The 22,515-nt window shown below is 43.6% G+C and overlaps 1 protein-coding gene across 2 annotated transcripts in view; it reads right to left on the reverse strand.

Moving 5' to 3' along the window:
- Positions 1-1,342: 1,342 nt before the first annotated feature.
- The window catches only part of LOC135909764 (nephrin-like), a 114,441-nt gene continuing 93,268 nt past the window's right edge, over positions 1,343-22,515 (reverse strand). Inside the window, exons 12-17 of one of the 2 annotated variants that reach the window (XM_065441833.2) lie at positions 8,109-8,234; positions 6,264-6,291; positions 3,998-4,095; positions 3,658-3,782; positions 3,141-3,350; positions 1,343-2,146 (exon numbers count right to left, since the gene is read on the reverse strand). In XM_065441833.2, the coding sequence (XP_065297905.1) occupies positions 2,096-2,146; positions 3,141-3,350; positions 3,658-3,782; positions 3,998-4,095; positions 6,264-6,291; positions 8,109-8,234 (638 nt within the window). In that variant the 3' untranslated portion in view covers positions 1,343-2,095. Of the gene's footprint in view, positions 2,147-3,140; positions 3,351-3,657; positions 3,783-3,997; positions 4,096-5,639; positions 6,135-6,263; positions 6,292-8,108; positions 8,235-22,515 lie in introns of those variants that run through there. The other variant, XM_065441834.2, reaches the window with a different exon arrangement.

Raw genomic sequence — 22,515 nt, forward strand, 5'->3', positions numbered from 1 at the left:
CTTGCCTTTCCGGTAAAGTACTGCACAACAATAAGTAGTATTCACCCGCCGAACTAAACTTAACGAATTTCAGTATTGTGAATTAGGAGATCCAAGAAGCTCGTTTTTGTCCTCCAGTGCAGCTATGCACCGAACATATGTGAGAATGTAAGCTGTCTCACTGCCTTTGATTTAAAGTGAACAAATATAGGAACACGCTATATTGAGGAGGTTCTTTCACGAGAAATGGTGATGTCATAGTAACCAGCCTATTATCTTTGCCATAAGTATCAACAATTTTTGTCGTTTCTGCTTCTTCGTCGTGTTTTCCTCCTCGAGCTACAGCCATTCAACTTGCCTTGCTTTTACCAGCGCCTCATGGAGCCTGCCTGGATTTACATTACTATTTCATGTATGTGTTCAATTTCGAAGCATCCTTGCCTTTGTTCACTATTGTAATTTCCTGTGGTCAGCTTTACGTACTCAATTGCTATGGCATGGGCGGAGATAAATGCAGAAAAAAATGCAAGAAAATACCTACATAAGTGGAAGCGATAGAAAAATAGTGGCCTAACATATGAGACTCTCTTGAACCTAAAGAAGGTGGTACTGAGTGCTATACTTTTTTAGTGAGACTTGAAAGTGTTTTAGGATAGTTTACCCACCATTGTGCCGTATCATCATGCAATGCTAGTGCTTAAAATGTAATGAACATTAAACTGGCAAGGAAAGAGATGAAAAGCTTTAGAGTGCAAGCTATTAAAGCCCGATACCCAACTGTTCCCATTGCACTTTCTTTAGTGGGACCAACTATAGAATCGCCTGTTAAGTGTTCAGCATGATATACTCAAAGAACTATTAACACTCGCATCCGCGCACGATTAAACACGCAGGAACCTCGAGCGCTCAGCGAAGCCGAGAATGCAGCAGGTGATCGGCATTTCATTATTGCCGTCGCTGCAAGTCTTATTATTGACCATGCAATGAAAAATCCTCAGGGCAGTATGCCGAAGCCACTGGACTAAACGTTGACTCTTTAGGTACTTTAAAGCGTACGTTAATCGTACGCATAACAGAGCAAAGCCTTAAGAGTGTCCCTGGAGAGCTTAATCAAACTGATTGCTCACGCAGCGTGGAACTTCTTCGCGAATAGTAATAGACGAATCAGTAATAGTATTAGTACTAAGAGACGAACCAGTAATATTGGCTCAAATTGCACCCTGCTCAACCCTTCTTTGAGTGCGGGAGCAAACAGCAATTTTTTAAACATTACCGCTACTGATTTGTGGTGGCGTTTAAATGCCGTGTACGTTTGAGGATCGCTGCCTGAAATTTGGAGGAGTACACAGACCGTAAAATAATATAACAAACGAAAATACAAAATTTACTGCGCTCTGAACAATTTTTCGAAGGTCTTGACAGCGTTCTCGATCCATGCAAGCCGACGTTGTCTTGCAAGCCTCATTTGCCATTCCTCGCTGCGTGAGCTGCCAGTTCGCACGAGCACTAACCGCACTCACACGCGGCAGCTACGCCTTGTGCCACGCAACGTGGCTCCGGAAGCGGCTGAAGGTTCATCGGCCACGCTGCGCAGCTGAAGCTGCCTGAGGAACGCTGTGTTCTCGTAACGCGGTCCTTCGTCGCCGAACGAGTTGCGTCGCTCCTGCTGCATCGGCTGTGGCTGCTGCTGGGGCTGGGAGTATCCGCCGCGAGGCAGAGTGGCTCCCAGCCAAGCTTGCCGGTGGTGACGAAGCATTTCCTGCTCTTGCGAGCCACGCGCCCTGGTGGCGGGCTGTCCCGCACTCCAGGACATGTAAGAGTCCGTGGAAGACGCACTGTCCCGGCGACGGCGCGTTCCGAGTTCGAAGCTCTCAGCTGCGGCAGCGGCGTTAGGGTAGCGTCTCTGCTGGCTGGAGAAGGCACTGGTGGTGGTCTCGTGGAGATGGTGGCGCCGTCTTGTGGCGGCGGCAGCAGCGATCACAGAGGGTTCATCGCCGTCTTCCTCCGGGCACTGAGCGGTCGAGGAGTCGTCGTTCGGACAGAAGGGCGGTCCGGGCCGCTCCTCCGCTTGTTCCCCGTTGTCGTAAGGGGCCTGCCCGAACGTGGTCTCCGCCTGTCAGACGGGCGTCGATATGGTACGGCGCTCCCGCTCAGGAGTGTCCCGCCTCTGCCAACATCAAAGAGAGGAGGCGGAATAGGAGTATGAGCAGAAGGATTGACGCCGAAATGGATAAGTACTTTTCGACGTCGCTAAGGGGCTAATGTATGTCTATAACACTCCTTCATTCAATTACTCCTTCTGTTTAAATTTTACGTGCTGAGCCTTCGTGTCCATAAGTGAATACACCATAAAGATGCCGTCTCAAACTCATTTCATGCATCGCACCCAGTATGTGCTTGAGAATCCTGACCTAGACATGGTATCATCAAAGGGGATACGAGAGTTAAGAAATACATTCAAACGACATAGCCGGGCCTTCATGGTGCATGTCCTGTATGCTTGCACCGGTGTTGCACTGACATTTGCGCATTCCCTTCAACACTGTGCATCACACGCGCACACTCTGCAGAGAATACGAATACAGTGGAAAGAAGAATAGTTATAGACGAGAAATTATCTGTGGTTAGGAGGGTACTACTACCAATGTTCAACATTTTTCAGTAGGGCGGTTTCTTAATACTTCTTATGAGCATAAATAGAAAAACAAGGAAAATAGGCAAAAACAGATAGCGACCAGTTATCGCGTCTTCTTGCTTCGTGTCTGCATATTTGCACAAAAGCTTGGCAATAGCTATAGTTTAGGAAAACATAATACAAAACTCCATAACAGTAATTCCCGTTACCCTTTTGTTTACTACAGCCAGGAGAGCTATAGACAGCTTACGCCATCGCTCTAAACATGCCAGTTTATGCTGATAATCTAATTTCAGCACAGAAGCCTGCTCTATGACATTTTAATTCGTGACAAAACTCACTAGCCAACTTCTGCAACAAATCACGACCCGCACGGTCGAGCACCGGAACAAGTGCGGCTTCAGCAAGAGCTACGCCAGCAAGGTATCAGGGCAAGCAGGCAGACACACAGCAGTGGAAATCACAGTCGCACACGTGCCATCAGGTACGCTCTGCGCTCTGGCGCACAGCTGCGAAAGGAGCGTACCTGCGGGCTCCTGCGCATGAGTGTGGCCGTGTGCAGGGGTGCCTTGGAGGAAGCGATCATGCGGTCCACCTCGTCGGGGTCTGGCATGCCGCCCTGGGGTCGGAACGTGCCGCCACTGCGCTGCCGCTCCCCGGGGCTGCTGTCCAGGTCGCCGGCCACTCCACTGCCCGGGTAGTACCGCTCGCGGTACATCATGTCGTCACGAAATTGCTGAAGAGCAACGAGAACCAACGAAAGGAGCATAAGCATGGCGCGGCCTTTCTTAAATGGAAACAGAGGCTATCGGATGAAAGCCGGAGCACATTCGCAAGGGGTCATTATTAATAGGCTAATTAGTTCTGCAATCAAGGCTGACAGGCACGTAGGCGCACATCCTGAGCCGTCCAAAACACTTCTTGATCCAATAGCAGGAAAATAAATGGAAGAGGGGCGAGAGAAAGATGAGGGAGGGTGGTGCAGTTACTCTTAATTGGTATCAAATCACCTTTAAGCAGCGAGAAAATTCTACCCCGCGCACCTGAGGTGGCATCTGGACTTTGACATTTGGCAACGTGCCGTACATCATGCCGCCCTTGGAAATGCCCACGTCCTGGCGTATCCTACCATTGGATCCGTTCAGTTGCCGGAAGACCCACTCAGGATCTGCGATGGAAGAAAGGAAAATTAAGAAAAGAACAGGAATGGTTTTTCAAAAGGCTCTCAAAGAACTCAACGTGGGCATTCTAAGCGAACAGGAGTAGCCGGTGCATCCTACATGACGTAAATGATGGTAATGGAAAATTAGAACAGTGTGCAGGTCTCATAGTGAAAACATTTTTTACAAAATTTCTTCATTTTTTTTGTTTTTTGTTACTTACCTTCCAAATCTGTCTTTGGCGGTATGATATCCGGGTCTTTGATGTCACCTTCACTGGTGTCCTCGACAACGACGCCCTTTCGCAGAAGAGTCTGTGACCTGCGCACCAGAGACGCCGAACCAAAACGAACGAGAAACAAAACAAAAAAGAGGACGGAGGGGAAAGCCGTGCACAATGGCATCAGTTCCTCTACAGTATGCGACGAGATCTAACTTTAAATTAACAGACGAAGGTGCGGAGTGTACCAAGACGCTTCAAGCGAGAAGCTCGACGTCTTCGTCATAAACCCTAATTTTCAAAAAGTGCACATAAATAATGCTAACTTGAGGTGATGATAGCTAAATACAGAAACTGCGCAAGGTCAACCACACCGATGATGATGATGATGATGATGATGATATTCGTGGTTTGTGGTGGTCATACTGGTTGTAGATGTGATGATGATGATGGATTTAAGGGGGTGTTACAAAACGTACGAAGCGCACGCTGCTTCCACTATGCCTTTTCTATTTCGTGTTCATGTCCTGCTTATCTTTTCATCTGCCTGTTTATATATAGTTTACTTAAATTCAGCTTCTCCGCCATGTTTTTCCAGTGACGCATAGGTATGTGTAGGGGAACTGTACCTGAACTTTTTCCTACATGTCTCAAAATTGCGTAATATTCCTTCGCCGAAGCGTTGTTATAAGGAATTGCATGCACTGTGTGCTTATTTCTGAACTCCGATGCCCACGTCAGTGAACAGCGACGTTAGCAGTACTTTGGCTGTCATATCTTTAGGATAAGGTTCTTCGTGAAAACCACTGACACTAACGTGGAGGCCTTTCGCAGATAACCATTCTGAGGCAGGTTTCAAAGAAGGCAAGTAAATAAATAAGCATGGTCTCTTTTGGGTTATCTCCAATTGTGAATACGTGCCATGTTTAAGGATCGTTATCATTGTCACCTTCTCCAGCCTAAATATATTACAGCGTATTTTTAACAATTATAGCAGCATACTGCAGACTTTATTCGTTATATACAAAATGTGCACTCTATACGAGCGAAATGAAACAGATACTCGTGTACTTAATTTAGGTGCACGTTAAGGAACACCACGTGGTCAGAATTATACAGGAGTCTCCCACAACGGCACGCCTCATCATCAGATCGTAGTTTTGACAAGTCAAACCCGAGAATAACTTTTCTTGCAAGTACTAATCATGCATTTCTGCATAAGACAAATACTTGATAGCTTGTAGCTTTATGGTAAGATTTGTATATTATGCTTAATATAAATTTATTCTACAGTAACTTATGCTTAAATGTGTTCTAATTTATTTCTGTACCATGAATTTATTACGAAATCTTATGCGCAACATACAGATACACGTGATTTCCGGTATATTTACAAATTGTGCTGGTTCGGACGTTACCGAACCGAAGGATTACCGAAGAACGTTACCATGCATTTGTATGCGATAAAAAGCCTGCAAGCTCGGTCAATAATTAGGTGAGCCATTCTCTGGCTGGCATAGCGATAAGCCAAGACCACCAGTAGGACCAGCGTTTTACTCACATCCAGACGCTGTCAGCAATCCAAGGTCCAGGGCTGCTCGGCCAGGTAATTGTCTCACATTTGGCCTTTTCACGACACAGTGCATGCGCTACCAGCATGTTTATTTTAAAAATAATCAAGAGGATCACTCGTTGCTTCAAAAATAATAAAAACGTGGCATGATTTATTTCGGCTGAGTACTTTGATTTCACGCCACTTTAACAGCGCTTCCAGTAAACGTAAATATAAATTCGGTATGCTCGCCATAAGCGAGCGCTCTGTTGACTTGTTGCTCCTTGTAAAGCATCCTTTGCTCTAGGCTTAAGTAGCTTAAGTGTGCAGTCTCGGACTGCGTATGCTGAAATGGCAGGTCAACGAGCTGTTGATACCGGCGGCACCACACCGAAGTGAGGAGGTGATCACGAGACGAGACGAAGCATGCAAGCGATGAGTGCCACGAGTGCCACCCTCTTCACCATGCTTTATCGAATGATCGTTCATCGTCCTCCACCCGGACGGTGCCACGGGTACAACTAGGTCGTTGCTCGGCCGTTTCGGCCCACGTTGTTCGAGACTGCGCCAGGAGACGCTGTTGCGTTGCTGCGATAAAGAGGTTTTGGGCAACGCGCACTTGAGAAGTTTGTGACAAACGAGTTGCATGCTTTTTCTCGAAGAATTAGTCACTACATTTCTTTCTGTCTCCGAACGCGAAAGGACTCCGCTACTCACTTGTCAGCCGTGTTGAGCTCCCTGGAATCTGCAAGAGAGAAAAAAAAATATACGGGGGAAATGAGGCAAAGTCAACAAACTAGATAGTAAGCTGCGTGACAAAGAGAGTGTGACATTCGGTTTCACGCCAATGAGAGGAAATATGTCTGAATTCAGTTCTGCAGACAACGGCGAAAGAAAATGGGAACGGACAACCAGAACCACAGCAGGTGTATATGATGTTACCGAATCAAGTGTCCAAATTCCACTCAGTGTGTCTAAGTGATAGTAAGGGCTATCGTTCACTTGTACTGCCAAATAAAGAGCTATACAGATTCACAGCCTAACGTTTAGTCATTGAATATAAATATGCAAATTAGTAATTAATTTGACATCCATAAAATACCTTTGAGCCAGGAAGGCTCCAATTTGTTTTATTTTGAGATAGTCATGTTACATGTTATATTACTTCAGTAATCATTGTACAGTAAATTACAAGGACCTGTTTGAGTTTCGTTGTGCGCATAATAGTGCGATATTTCTGTTTCATGATTACACAGCGAGGCCAATACAAAGCTCGCTATGACGCTTAATAAATAAAATCTTATTAGTATCGCCATGAAAGATAACGTGCTTCGCTATTTATGATATACATGTCCGAATAAGATCCGTCCTAAAATTATATTGGGACATACTACCTACAGTCTTATTTAATACAAAGGTGAATAAAAATAGTTTGTCGACTGTATTTGTGACACAACTGTTACATGATTTCTTGTACTATAAATAACCTAAAGGAAAGCGTTATCAAGTTTTTATCAGTGTTTATAAGTGCGCATTTACAACGTCCTCAGTTGCTAAATCAATTATCAGCAGCTGTAACTTCATTGCCTCACTCTCGCTGTATTCTTTTATTCTTTGACACATGGCGAACGTGTCATGTTATAATAAAGCCTCGCGGTGTAATATTCTGTGAGCATAGTCCCCAGGCCTGAAACATGGTAGTGTCAAATGTACTTTGCAGAGCACCGCTCAGGTTTATTCCTACTCAGTTGCGGAAGTTAGGGAAGAGGACCAAAGAAGAAAAAGGAAACATACAACTAAGATTTCACATTTGCGAATATGTATCTACTTAAGGAGCTGTTTCTTGGATATTGAAGTTGTTTATGCCAGAGGTTGAAAAACAGTGCTATATACTCAAGACGCCGTCAGTGTGGTTATCACCGAGATATAGATAAGCAGTGTATTGGGTCAATCATGCTCCGCAGTGTTTAATTTGTAGCACTTCTACTTAACGTCAGTTAGGCGCATATTACGTACTGTGTTTCATGTCCTGGAGGGAGTACTTTTGCTCGATCTCACGGACTAATCTTTGATGAAAGCAAAGTTTAGAGGCTTCTAGCTCATTTAATGCATCACTTGCTTATTAAGCTTTCTCTGCGCATGCGTTTATTCTCTACGAATATGCATGTTAATAGTAGCCCAGTAGAGTTCACAAAACACCTAAAAATTACGGCTGTGTGGGACCATGTCTTATAGCGCTTTAACGTCCTCTTGTCACATCGAGGTCAATTTATGTTCGCACTACTGTATTGTTGTGTAAATCCAGTACAACCGTGTCGCGTAAAAAGATCACAGTGCTTTCGAACTATACTGTGGCTGAAGAGCGCATTTATTTTTCAGTAATTTGCTCATTCTTCTCATCTTTAACTGCACCGCCGATCTTGTGCACGTGCAATCTTCAGTCACAAAAAATAACCACGCATTCAACAAACTCTAGCAACCTAATCCACGAAAGCATATATTCTCAGAGAATAATCTACTTTAAATTGATCTTTCTTGTTATTCATCGTGCATTATTTTTACCTGCGTCGTTGTCATGGGCACGCATTCTCATGATGATAATAATGATAATGGCTACGAGGATCAGCGCAGCCACAGCCCCGATCAAAACGCCCAGAAGAGGACTCATGGCGAGCTGCAGAGAGTCACCTGCAAATATGTGGGAAAATATACACAGTGATAAAAATCTGTGACTACACTATTCCCCCCAAAATATATTGTGAACGAAAAATTTGGTAGAAAAGAACATGTTTACTGTATTCTGCATTCAGGGTTAATAATAATTACGCATGAGGGAAGCTTGATGAAGGCAAATATGAGTTAGCAAACGATTTTTCTATTGGTTTTGCTGCTATACGGGGGGGGCGGAGGGGGGGTGCACAAATAGATAACATTTGTAAAGCTATTCAAGCAAATCATACTTGTTGAGAAGTTGTCGGGAGGCTGGGTTTTGAAGCAACAAGCAAAGGATGGAGTTACTCAAAGGTCCTTAAAATTAATTTGTTTTGTTGTTTAAAGATTCAATTATGTTATTCGCCCTTTCATACTTCTATAATATAGCAGCAAAGCTTATATTTTATTATAGTGATGTTTTCCCCATATAATAAATTTTTTCAACCTAAAACATGGGTTTTGAAGAGGACTGGATAAAGCAGGCCAAAGCACGATAAGGAAAGACACGAGACTAGACTTGGACATGTAGATAAGCTTCTCGGAGCTTTCGAATTGGTGCCAGGCCTTGCGCGGCAAGTAGGCATTCGTACGCATGCCAAGAAAACGCTTGTTAGATTTGAAGTACGTCTTGTACCTCTAATACTTAAGCATATCACACAGCAGATTTTTTTTAAATAGCGCGATGCAGGACGAAGGAAGAAGGCACAGTCCAGAGCACTGACTTACACTCAAATGCTTTATTTTTGATAGGAGGCATATATATCCAAACGAAGGTTATAAAAAAACTCAGCTTGACCGATAGCTCATTTCTTTTCTCGAAATGGCGAGGGATGGTGAGCTTCGAAAATTTATGGCGTGCGCTGATCGCTGTATTTTTTAGCTATAGGCATACGTTAAAAAGTGGGGTGCCACCGCATTTCTGAAGATGTAAAACCAGCGAAAACGAACGCGCTGCTACAGAACCACGAAATGCTTCAAAAATGCTACTTTGCCTTTTAGACAATAAATTGTCATTTAACGATGGCTAGTTTGCTGGAAGTACGACTCTTCTGCGCAAGAATTATTGCTGTCTTTTACTTCAGCTTACCGCAAATGGATAATAGGGCCATTATTCCCATGTGCTACTCGAACGCCCCGACCAATCGTGCACTAGGCTGCTGATCCCAACTTCAATGCACAAGCTCCTCACCTTAATTACGCATTTAGATTTCTCGTGAAAGTAATGTCGGGCTCTTTGAGTAATACATTCAAATGACTAGAATGATGATATCTTCCATAGTCGATTTTCAAAAATTCTGCAGGATGTGAAAAAAATACATCCGATAACGTACCACAACGTAGCACAATATGCCACTCCTGAAAAACAACTGTGCAATACAGCACTATGCCCCAAATATGCTGCATTCTCAAAAAAATATACGCATCGCATGAGCGTCACAAAATCGAAGCTCTGACCCCAGTGCTGTTCAATAAAACCTAGAGCAAAGCTGCATGCTCGCAATTGATGAGCACTGCTTTTTCTCCGTTCACGTTGGGTCCTTGCTTCTATACAGTGTGAACAGACAGATGCACCAGACTGAACCTGCGCGCATGCGTTGTGAAAAAGGGGGACATGAGTGATCGGCAAGTTGAATGCAGAAGTTTGTTCCGTGCACTATTTCTTCTTTTCTCTTCTTTGTCTTCAGTTTGGTGCAGCAAACGCCAAGTGCCCTGCGACAGAGTGCAAAATCCCTTTTCCCGTTCAGCTGCAATTGAGTACCAGTGCGTGCTCTCCCACGCTGGCATTCTTCGGCGATGCTTAATTCTCCCAATGGTTTCGTGCTTCCGGCGTATGTAATTGAGAGCTTCACTTTGTTTACAAACGCCGAGATTGGCCACCCGCGCATCAACAGGAGCAACCTTGAAAACTTGCGGTGTGTAAATAACCGAGGCGAACACCGAGAACGCCATAGTGATTAAATACGAAGGGAAAGTACAAAAAGCAAACGCACAAGCGATACACAGCAGGTTATCTGGTGAAGCAGCGACAGCTTTGGGATAGAACAAGGCACAAAGCGGCACGTAACGACCATTTTCTTTTTTCTTGTTAGCTTTTTGTTTCTTCTCTAGTTAGCTATTTGTTCAGCATTAAACACTGATTAAAACAATATACGCTCCTCATTCCAGTCAAGGTCATGCTCTTTCCGGCTATCGCATCAAACAACAAATGTTTCCAATGAGAAATGTCCATTGGCGAACGAAAGTGGAGGGGCGTTCTATACTACTGAATATTAAGAGCACTAGTAGTGTACAAAATGCAAACACGTGCAATGCAACGAAGTATTCGGAGCTCCTCCAGTGTCTCGCCCAGCGCGTACTTCTTTTGGTGAGGCGTGCGCACACACAACGACCTGCTTCAGGGCGGGCAAATCTCTTCAGGGAAGCCTGCCTGGCAGGTTTCTTAAGCACCCTGCTACGCATGAGGACCGCTAAACAAAGACACAAGAGTCTCCTTCGGGCGCGCCATGGAGCTAAAAGTTGGAATTCGCCTCTTTAGAATTTTAAGGAAAGGTACAACAGGTGCAAATGCCGCGCTGACTCGTCGACACGCGTTAACGTGTGCAGCGTCTCCTCGGCAATTTGAATTGCAAATCCGACTAAACCCTGAGATGTGGAGGGGGGCGTGGCTTAAGTACCCTGCAAACTTTCACACTAACGTCGGGCGTTCTCACTGAGCTCCGGCAGGACAGTGTCTGGACACATCGTGTTGCTTGAACCGTGGCACTAAAGTGGGAAGGAGGAGAAGGGGAGAGACTCCGCTTTCTTATGTTTGCATGAAACGCGGGAAAATATGAATGTATGAGGAGAACCACGCACATTTCTGATATTTTTTGTGACTGTTCCTACGACAATGCGGACCACTCCCTTTGGGGGCTAAGCAGTCGTGCAATAATCTCGCACTGCTTCCTTGAGTTCGTCTTTCAAGTAAACTGAAGGGACATTTATGAACGAAGGGCCGTCTACGAATAATTGGCCACATTACTTAAGCGGCACTAAACGCAGGAAATAAAGCATAAAATAGGTACCACACAGATCTCTTTCAGAATTTTTACAAGATATTTACATAGCTGGTAAACAAGAAGCGTAAATTGGCACACATACACTGAGGACAGGCATACACAGAATTTTCAGTGCACGCGAATTCTTGCACTCTTTTAAAAGCTATGTTTCACCAACTAGCTCAACAAGAAATACTCTTATTGGCACTTAGGATCCGATGTGTGGGTTTCGCATGCGTTATGGCCTTAACAAGAGTAATTTGTGTAATAATTTGATTTTCCCTCATATTCATCTAAAGTAACATGCCAGGCATGCCACCAGGCAAACCTCTTCAATATTCATTAAAGTGCCTGCTTCCCTCTTTTTCTATTTCTCCGTCTTTCCTAAGGGAACTACAGAAGAGTGGGCAGGTAAATGATAAAAGAAAGAATTGAAAAACTGCAGCAATAAGACGCGCCAAAACAAAATAAATAAAACTCACAGGCAACCACGCCACAAACGCGAAACAGCAATGCACACGTGCTGTGACTGGCAGTAGAGTGACGAAAATGGTAATGTAACTAACAGTTCTCCTTCTTTACTGCCATCCCTTTTGAAATATTTGAGTTTTTCAGCCTACCCTGCAGCTTGCCATGATGTCTCTCGAAAATGCCAAGAAATGGTTGCGTTATCAACAGGCAATTGCTGAGCGCCGTGATACTGACTTACTAACGCTGTATCAGTTGACAAGGCTTGTTAATAAAAAAAATAATTATTTGGAAATTTACTGTAAGCGACGGAGATAATTAGCGAGGAAGAAGGAATAGATAAGTATTATAACATGCTAAAATAATTAAATTCTAGAGTTTTATTAGAAAGAACCACAATATGATCATAAGCGATGCCGTAGTGGGGAATTCCAGATTAGTGACGTCTGCTACCGGGCTAGTTGGCAGATGGCTTTTAGAAATGGTCTTAGGCACAAAAATATAAGACATGGACACACGCACACGCTTAACTGATTTTTTTTCTGCGATGCTTCACTTCTATACCCTCAGGCATGCGAACAGGAACATACACAGGTGAGGTCACAATAGATAAAAACCAAACCTAATCATATACTATCAGCCAGGAAACTAAACTCATTCTCGTGAAGAGACAACGACGAAACACTGATTGAGCGGTCATCAAACTTTCTGTTATACATCACCTCTGCTAGTTTCCGTGCCACAGTATCCTTACTTTTTCGTAATATCCAGGTGTTTTCCAACAAAGGTTCACACGTGCACACTTTACAGTGAAACGGCAAATGTGAGCCAGTCCCATTCTTGACTGATAGAGCATGTTCTGGCAGGTGGTCATTTATACAACGCCCAGTGTGGTCGTTGTGTACCTTGCTGCAGTCTAAAGGAATCTTATACATGACGCCAGCGGAGCATTTTTTCAAGAAATAATTTACGTGGTTCTTTACACACTCGGCCCTCTTAGCGGAAGACAGGAGCGCAGAAATGCGAGAAAGTTTACGAGGTGCCGAAAACACTACCGGTACATCGTACGTAGAAGCAACATTCTTTAACGAATGAGCAATTTTGTGTACATACGACATGACAACAGGATGCGTTTTCTGTCTTCGTTCGCATTCTTCTGAAGCACTGATATGCTGACACCGAAATTTCTTCAACAAAGCTTCGCTCACCGAAACTAACAAAGAAGAAGGGAAGCCTGCCGAGCCAAGTCTAGACACCTGCAAATTAAAGGTTTCCTGGATGACTTGGGGGCAAGATCTAGTTAGAGCCAACTGTATGCTAGTACTGGAAATAGCTCCTTTTACTGTTTTCGAATGGGTGGAATGAAACGGCAAGAATTATTTCTGTGCACGGGGGCGATACATCCAACAAACATGGTTTTCATGAACAGTGAGATGAAGGTCTAAAAATTGCAGCTTTTCAAAAGTACGAAGCTCATGGGCAAACTTGAGCCCTTGCCCAAGCACTTTAAAAGTACGCCTTTAACACGCATTGTGTAGGCACAGTCCTGTTGTTTGTTCAAAGCATTCAAAAAGTCATCTTCATACCTAAAGATCTGCAAAACCTTGTTATTTAACAAAGTGGTTCCCAAGTCATGGTCAATGTTCACAAGAAAAATGTTGCATAAAACAGGCGCCACACATGACCTCATACGTACACCATTCCTCTGTACAAACAGCTCATCTTCAAAAGAAATGAACGTTGCCCTAAGATAGAACTCCAAAAGCGCTAAAAAGCTTTCTACGGGAACTTCAGCCTTGTTCTGAAACGACACATCCCTATTTTTTTTTCAATACAATACCGCAAAGCCATAAACAGCTCTCAGTAAAGTATAAAGTAAAACAGCTCTTCAATATCAATCGATAAAATATGCCCCACAGAGCGATTGTCCTCAAAGAACGCAATTATGTCACCAGAATTTTTTACTAAACATGGGTCGTCTACCACAAGACTGTTAAACTGCTTCAACAAATACCGACTGACCAGTACCTCCCAAGAATTGTTTTTGCTAACTACGCAACTGAACGGCATCTCAGGTTTATGAGGTTTCGCGTGGAAAAACACAGAAAGATTACTGCCTTTGCACTTCCTGATGCTCTTTGTTAACGAAGGCAAGCCAGGATCATTGGACAGAAGAATAGCTTCCGCTTTTACCTTGGGGGCTGACAGCCGCACACTTCTGGAGTGAAGTGTGGGGCTTCAAAAGTGAAATATCGGAGAAAATAAAAAATCGCTTGCGAGTGTGCGCCTGTCCTTGTCTTTTATTCTGTTGTCCGTGTCTTATATTTTGCACCTAAAGCTATTTCTAAAACTCCGGATGAACTTGGACCACGTGTGGTTCTTTAACGTTTACCTAAATATATAGAGAAAAACAGAAAAACCAAGGAGAAGAAAGGCAGGGACGCCAACCAGACGAGCCTTCGGTTTGCTACCCTACACTGGGGTAAGGAAAATGGGGAATAGAAAAAGGGAAATAGTATAAATGCTGCACTGAGGGGACAGCGAGCAGAGGCAAGTGCCATAGCTGGTGATGTGCGTTGAAGACATCTGGGATGACCCAAGCGCAAGTGGTGGTTGTGCGAATAGGAGGCGGCGTGTGAGCCATGTGGGTTACTTAGGATTTGCACGCATTGAATTAGGTGTATACAGCACTACCACTGCACTTCGCGTTTACGGAATATGCAGCTGACTTGAGCGTAGCGAAGAGTATGCGAAGAATATTCATGAGGAACCCCAGCATCGCAAGCACTTTCCGGTATTGTTGGGGCAATTTGGTGGGAGTGGGCGCTGTGGACTCTACCGCAGTGCGCTGTATCCTTCGAGGTGACTGTGGCTCCGGCTTTGGCTTCGGCTGTGGCTTTAGCTGTGTCATCAGATGTGGTGGCGGCTGTAGTTTTGGTAGCGCGGGCCAAGCTTCCGTATTGATGTTCTCCGGCGCGTCCTTGTTGTCAGAGTTAGACCCAGTTGGTGTTGGTTAGACTCGACTCCGCAAGGCCTAAGGGGTGAGGAGTAGGCACATTCTTCACAGAGGCATCGGCGTTCTTTGAAGTCAGACGGCGTCAGGAGCGTCGCTTTCTAACGGCCGCAACAGCTTCCTGCCTAGACGAACGGTCTTTCGTCATTTGCTTCAAGACCGCCGTTTCCTTCATTTTGTCGCAGTAATTTGAGGTATACCATCATGGGACCCAAGGCAGGTGGAGTATTTGAGAACCGTGACTGCACAGGAGTCTGCAGCGTGGTGCTCTGCGAACCTTTAGCAAACTCTCGTTTTTTCGCAAACGGCGCTCGCCTGTCCCAGACTAATGCAATTGCGGCATTGTATATAGTGGTCGCAAGGAGTTTCTAAAGTGGCCAACTTTGACGCGGGAGGGATGAGAGAGTCACTATCTCATCCCTCCCACGTGTGTAGCATTACATGCTAAGCACAACATTTTAAACTTCTTGACCTCATGGTAATAGCGCTGAAGTCACACCATCAATCATGACCTGTTACAAAAATTTGCCACTTGATCCCAGAAGCATCTGCAACTGGCTAACCTCCCCGTCTTTCCGTCTATTCCTGCTTCAATCTCCTCCTCCTTCAACTTTATTCAAATTTGAACTGATACTCGAGGAATTCCCTAGGCGAAGAAAGCTATCACAGATATCCAGTACAACGCCGGTAACAAGGAAAATATATTTGAGCGGAACAAAGCGACGGAGAAACTGAGCAAGGTCTCCAGAACTTTAGCTTAGTAGAAGCGAACGGCGATTGCTTGACAGGAAATCAGTACAACCATTACTCTACATGGATATTCATGCGTGGCCCGGCCTAGTCAGGCAAATGCTTGCCTTTAGCCATGTCCCCTAAGACATGTGCATTGCCTTAAATAAATAAATCAATAAAGAAAGAACGAATAAATGGACAAATACAAAAGATAACGAGCACAATCAAGGACAGAAACTGTCGTTGGTTCTCTAATGGTGGTTAGACATGAGGTCTGCAAAAAAGGCACTTTTAGTTTGAATCCATTACCTGGTAGGCTTAAACCATATGAAGCGTTCAGCTACATTTCTCTGTTAAAAATGTCAAGAAAATAAAAGGGCGTATGTAAAAGAAAAAAAGCTTTGAAGCGAAACAGAAGCCTCGAATAGTGGTTCGATCAATATTCAAACTGAAAAAAAAAAAGCGTGCTGAAAAAAAGGAGCGGAGGTACGCCTGTCAAGGAATAGCACTCTCTTCTAGAGCATAGCCCACCTGGAACTAGTTGGTGAAAGCAAAAACGCAGGTCGCCTTACTAGAACAACCAGGACCCGAACGGTAGAGGCGTATAGTAGTGAAATATCCGAACAAAATTGAACTTATCTCCTTCCTCGCGAAACTAAAGACAAATGACACAGAATAGCAGTGGTCTGGTGAGAAACCAGCGGAAGAGTTTCTTCGTAGCTGTCTCTTTTTTTCTTTTAGCCAGGCTTCCGCGTCCACTGCCAGCTTTTCTGAATTTTCCCCTCTCCCTTTTTTTCTTCTTTCGTTGTTGTCGCAATGCAGAAAAGTAAATGTTATCGACAGAACCTTGACGTCTGAATTCCGTGCTTGAATTGGTCCGCAGAGCAGCGCATGGGCAAATTCCAACCGGGTGCGTTCGAGTACCACACCAATCTCAATTTCTATCTCCTCTTTTTTAAGTATCTCTCAGCTTTAAACTTTTCTATTCGCTTTCTCACATATAGGTTCTAGTTGTCTCCGTTATTGTTTGCTGTGAATTTCAGTCTACGCCTTCCTATTTCCAGATAAAGAACGGAAAGAAACGGAGACAAATGTTTTAATCATTCAAAAAAGAATGTGGCTTAGGGAAAACTCCACACCGCTCTTTCTTCGATTAGGGAAGGACAGCAGCACAAACCTTAGGGAAGACACATGGACACAACAAGCACGCGCTATGCAAAAAGTGAGGGAGAAACTGAAACCCAGAAGAGCAAGCAAGCGAAAGCTAGCCTGGCCATCGAAAAAGAAAGGTAGAAAAGAAATGAGTCAAGCTAACCCAAGCGAAAATGAAAATATAACACAGAGGTTCAAGATTACAGAGAGAAGCAGACGAGGATAACATAAAAAAAGGAAGCTAGAAGTTCGATGGAAAGGCAGTGCAAGGTATGTAAAAGTATGCGGACAGCGTTGAGGAAGGCCTGGCCTTTTCGTTCATTGCATCTCGCGAGCGAAACTATGCTGAAACGTTTAGTTTTTTCTTTTCAACTTATTCGAGGGAAGGCTTGGCAGTGGGATCAACACACAAGGGTCGATCAGTACGTGATGAGATGCCAGAAGGATTGAAGAAATGGTAAAATGACTAAAACCACCTTAAAGGGGTGAGATACACCGCATTCATGCATGCGCACCATTCTGAGCATTGCGGACAGGTCGCGAGAGAAAAGCGGTGCTTTTCTGGGAAGTCTGGATGAAAGGAAATTTTCGGTGCGCCCACGCACGCGCATACATATACATATACATTGTGTGTATATATATATATATATATATATATATATATATATATATATATATATATATATATATATATATATATATATATATATATATATATATGTATATATATATATATATATAATATAAAATTTGAGCACATAACTTCATTTCCCGATGGCCTTTCGGCATAACCTCCTGGCCTATTCCTCTCTGAGCTATGAAGTCATCTCAAGTTTTTAGGTACAATGTACTCAAGGTAATACGACAGGACAATATTTTGAAAAGCGAAGTAAAGGAGTGCAGGCAATTTGCCTGAAGTTGATTCCAGTCAGTTGCCCTGCATGGGTAAGCCAATGTTTACATATACGAAAAGAAGAAAAAGCAACGGCCCAGGAAAACCTTGAAAATTGGCAGGTGCATAGGAACTGCGTCACTGGTAGCAGTATCAAAATCAGCCAGGCGTGCAGAAGGCACCAAAATGTGATGAAGTAGCGCATTCATAGCCTGATACATAGACGCTCGTTGTGACTGCCACATAGGGAAGTATGCCCTGCAATGAGAGCCGTTGTCTAGTCTCTGAAGCATTTGAAGCTTCGAACGAAAACGTGAGCCCCCCCCCCCCCCCCACAAAAAAAAAATATAAGAAAGAACTGACGTGAATCGTGAGTTTATTGAAAGTGTAAGAAGACAGTATACACTTTAGGAGGAAGACAAAAATCATAATATCCCTGTTTGCAGAGAGATGTGCCCCGCCAGGCACATTGCCTTGTCCGAAAGTGTACCTGAATTTTCACACTTTGAATAAGCTTCGCCTCACTTCAGAAACAAAAGACAGCATAGTGGAAATTACTGTTGGGCTAGTGGTAACCCGTGATATTGCATTAATTAGGCGCAATTTAGCACTCCCGCATTCATGCGTAGACTCGCACACGCATACACTCAAGAACACCACCCTCCCCCCCTCCACGCCAACAGGCACAGCTTTCACTACGAACTGTTTATACAGTGCATGAGCCCCAAAATATATAGGGACACCCATGCGCAGTGACCAACATCCCAGCCAAACATATAAAACACAAGCAGCACATTTTAGGAGGCCCAACTTCGATGCGGCCTATTCAAATACATGTAAAACGCAAACATGTTTTACTACGATAACCCCTGCACCAATTTTAATTAAATTCATTGAATCTGAGAGAAAAATTTAAATTCTAGTGACTGTTGGAAACGAAATTTCGATTAAGAGCCTGAACTTTGTTAAAAAGATTTTCAAAAGTTCACAAGTTAGAAAAGAATAGAAGCACGAAATCGACAGATTAATAGCTCCGCATGAAAAATAGATATCGTGTTTCTGTAAACAGCACCCATTAGATAACTGAAAGCGAACAAATTCAATATGTCATTTTATATCTTACGCGAATTCTTTACGTTGTACGCAAGGGTTCTGCAGAAGCAGTATTTTCATATTGCTAAATTTTTTAAGATTCATGTGTAACAAATCAATTCTGTCCACTTTAGATGTACTATTAAATGCAATTCACAAAATTGTGGTATCATTTTTCATTGCTGAGTTACAGAGTTGTAAACTCGATAATTTCATTTTCTGAAAATTTCAGATTTTTGTCAATTTTTAGTACTAACTTGACGACGTAAATAAAATAGAAGAAACCAACCGTCACTAGATCTTAACTTTTTATTTTAAATGCAACGAACCTCGGCAAATTTGATGTAGTGGATGCTGAGAAAAAGAAGTTTTCCTTTTAGATGTATTTAGATAGGAGCACCCGAGCTAAAGCTTCCTCTTAAAGCTCTGTATAAAGAAATGAAAATTCCATTGGAAACAAGACTAAGCATGGTTTTCTGACGCACTGAACCTTTATCTTTCGGATGAAACAAAAAAAGAACCCCTTCTAATGCTACACGTGCCGTTTGACTTTCGCTTCTACCGAGAACCTGCGTATTAGAAAATCGCGGTTTACACCTACTTCATACAACGTGCGTTACAAGATACGCATACTTTACCTCTTCTTTTTTTTTCTTTTTTTTATGCATATACCTTTATACGGTCGTTCAAACATCTGTTTGCCCGACGTACACTTTTCCACAGTATAGTGGAATAGAGTATACTTCTCCCATGGAGCGCTTTACAATGGTCAGCTCTCGTTTTCTTTTATTTCTTTTTTTTTTGTTGGTATCCGCGTTTATTGTCACTGCATACGCGCGGGCAGTTTCCCGAGTTTCTCGGCCGCCGAAAAAAACCAACGGCCCCGCATGCCTGGCCGTGACCTTCTTTCGATTGTGGGCACGTGCGTCTGGTTAAGCACCCTGCCTTCTCTCTTTTATCTCTCTCTCTTTAATTTGTGGGAGAGCTCATGAATATAAGGCACCACTTGTGAATTCGTCTCTTAGGGCTCCCAAGCAATTCTGTCCTTTTGTGTTTCAGGTTTTAGCATCTGGATAAGTGACTCGGCAACCGTATTTATAACCGACAAGGGGATGGCCTGCACCCAACGATCGGCTTACTTGATTATTAAAGCTTATGCCCATCTTCCTTATATGCATAAGCTCTCCCACAATCTAAAGAGGGTTGTGGCCAGGCGTCGTTTTCTGGGCACCCGAAAAACTCGGGAAAGTGTGGTCGCGCATGCGCAATGTAAGAAAGCGCGGATGTCACAAAAAAACATCAGACGACGTTCGTAAAGTTCTCCATGGGAGTAGTATACACTATTCCACTATCCTACTGCAAAGTTCACGTCGTGCACACAGAGATATGTTCTATTGACCGGTTAAGGGGACATTTACAAAAATAAATAAAAAGGAGGGCAAGTAGGCGCATATTGTAGCGCATGCTGTATCATGTGGGTGTGAACCACGATATTATAATACGCAGGTTCCCAGAAAAAAAGCAAAGTCAGTGGCGCTGTGAAGCATAGAAGCTTTTTTTTTTTTTTCACCGAAAAGAATAAAGTTCAGGGCGTGAGCGAACCGTCCACATATTTTTTTCTGACGGAATTTTCCTCTCTTAATGCAAAGCTTTAAAGTGCGTCCCTTACTTGTTTTTTTATATGTTCGGCTTTATTGTTGGTCCCTTCGCATACATGTCCCTGTGTAAATTTCGGTTCCATCCGGTGAATAAATATTTGGGAGTGAGCGCCCTGTGTGGCGGGTGTTCTTGAGTGTATGCATGTGTAAGTGTGTGCATGAGTACGGAAGTGCTAAATTATGCCTAATTACCTTAATATGAAAAGTCAGAAGACTTCTACGATGCTACTTGGTTCTGATCTCCTATACTAAAAGAATTATGTGGTTTTGCGTGCGAAAACAACGATTTTATTATCAGGCACGCCATAGTGAGGGACTCCGGAAATTTGGACCCCCTAGGGTTCTTTAACGTGCACCTAAATCTAAGTATATGAATGCTTTCGCATTTTGCCCTCATCGAAATGCGGCCGTCGTGGATCTCCTATGGTAGTTGCCGCTCGTATTTGGCGTCTTCTGAAGAACTACTACTTTGTGACGCAGACAACTTCGTTGTTCCGCTACACTAGCTACTGCTTTGGCCTCCGAAAAACATGCACAGACGCCACTATTTTTCGAGTCAATATGGCGCACAACACGCCTCAAAAATGTATACACGCGTTATGCTCAAAGTAATTGGTTAGTGCAGCAAGCGCAGTTTCTCCCTAAATCCTTTGCAGCACAAGCACGAGATCGGTATGAAAGTCGAAGCTCTTTTTTTTTTTATCGAGATAGGATAAGTGTTAATCAGAAGAGGAGTTGATAACGTCGCAACGACGATGACGGGTTAGTCAAAACGTCGCATGGGCGGACACAGGACGTCAATTACGAGCCTTTAATTGATGTGACATATCAAAGAAATCAACTACCAGTTGTCGTAACAGTACTGACAATGAGTTGACACTCTGAAGTAAATGTGAATTCACCAGAGCCATAACTATATATACAAACGAGTGAAACGTGTGTGCCAAATCTCCCGTTGCTACAGCGTAATGCGATTATATGACCACAATGGCTCGGTGGCTGTAGCCTTCTTCTCTTGAGCACGAGCAAAGTAAATTTACTTGTAGGACTGAAAAGCTTGTTCTTTATTTCACGTGCAATGCGCCTAAAGTGTGTAAACTTGAAACTACCAAACCTTTTTCGTCTTTCTCTTTTCGCGCGACCATTTCCGAAGAGGCGCTGAGAGCAGAAACTTACTAAAGACGGGTTGAGAAATAAAAGGAAGTAGTACGTGCAACACAGTCAAAAGAGAAGCTAAAATAAGACGCTCTCATATCCGCGTGCAATCCAAAGGCAACGCTTTCCGTTTTCCCTTCCTGCCACTTTACTTCCGACTTCCAGTTATAAATATGAGCCTCCATTCCGTACATTTCTACTGATGTTCTGATGCCATCACGCTTAGACGCCCGCGCGTGGACATCGCTGCGTGACAGTTGCCATCACTCCTGGCTCCACTCATCTGAAAAGTAGGGCGCCGCTTGCTGCATGCGAAGAGCGCGTGCTCTGAAGTGACGTACGCAAATCGCTGGACGAAGTCGAGCGCACGCGCTCACACGCAAGAAGCGAATGAGGGAAACGCGCAAGAAAATGATAGTAATAGTACGCAATAAGCATGCAATAAGTAAATAAAACAAAACAAAGCTGAGGCGCTACGTTATTCTTTGTATCTTGGATTTTCCTTCATCTGCGCCGATCTACTATTGTCATTTTTTCTTTCTTTTTCAATTCGGGAATGATTCTGGGCGTCATTTGTTTCTTCTTATTCGACTTATGTAGCGTTTGAATTTTAACGCGTTTAGATTGTCATTGTTACGTTACTCGTTTTTCTTAACGGCTTTATTGCCGCCATCTCAACTACACACAGCGCCATTGCAGAAACAGCACGAGTCAGGCACCTAATGATTAATTGCACCTCTTCACTTTACCTCTGAGCAGTGTACGCGTTTTTACAACATCGCGTTCTAAATAGGAGCAAGGACCACCACAACAAGAAGAGTATACCGTGAAAAGTGTAGGCCTAATTTCGCAGTAAATTGCATCCAGTACTGCATCTCTCGCGTGCGTACACGCATGCACGCACAAAACAAGGCCAAAATGATTAATTCGTAACTATAAGGGTCTCCCGCACGTGTTCTTGTGAGAAAATTTGCTAATTAATTTTCGCACCTGTCGGCGCAAGCTTTCCCTATTATGTATGCCATTTCGCGCAGTGCTTTGCTGAGTGCGCTGCAAA

Source organism: Dermacentor albipictus, chromosome 4 (genome assembly GCF_038994185.2).
Source record: "Dermacentor albipictus isolate Rhodes 1998 colony chromosome 4, USDA_Dalb.pri_finalv2, whole genome shotgun sequence".
In the NCBI taxonomy this organism is placed as follows: domain Eukaryota; kingdom Metazoa; phylum Arthropoda; class Arachnida; order Ixodida; family Ixodidae; genus Dermacentor; species Dermacentor albipictus.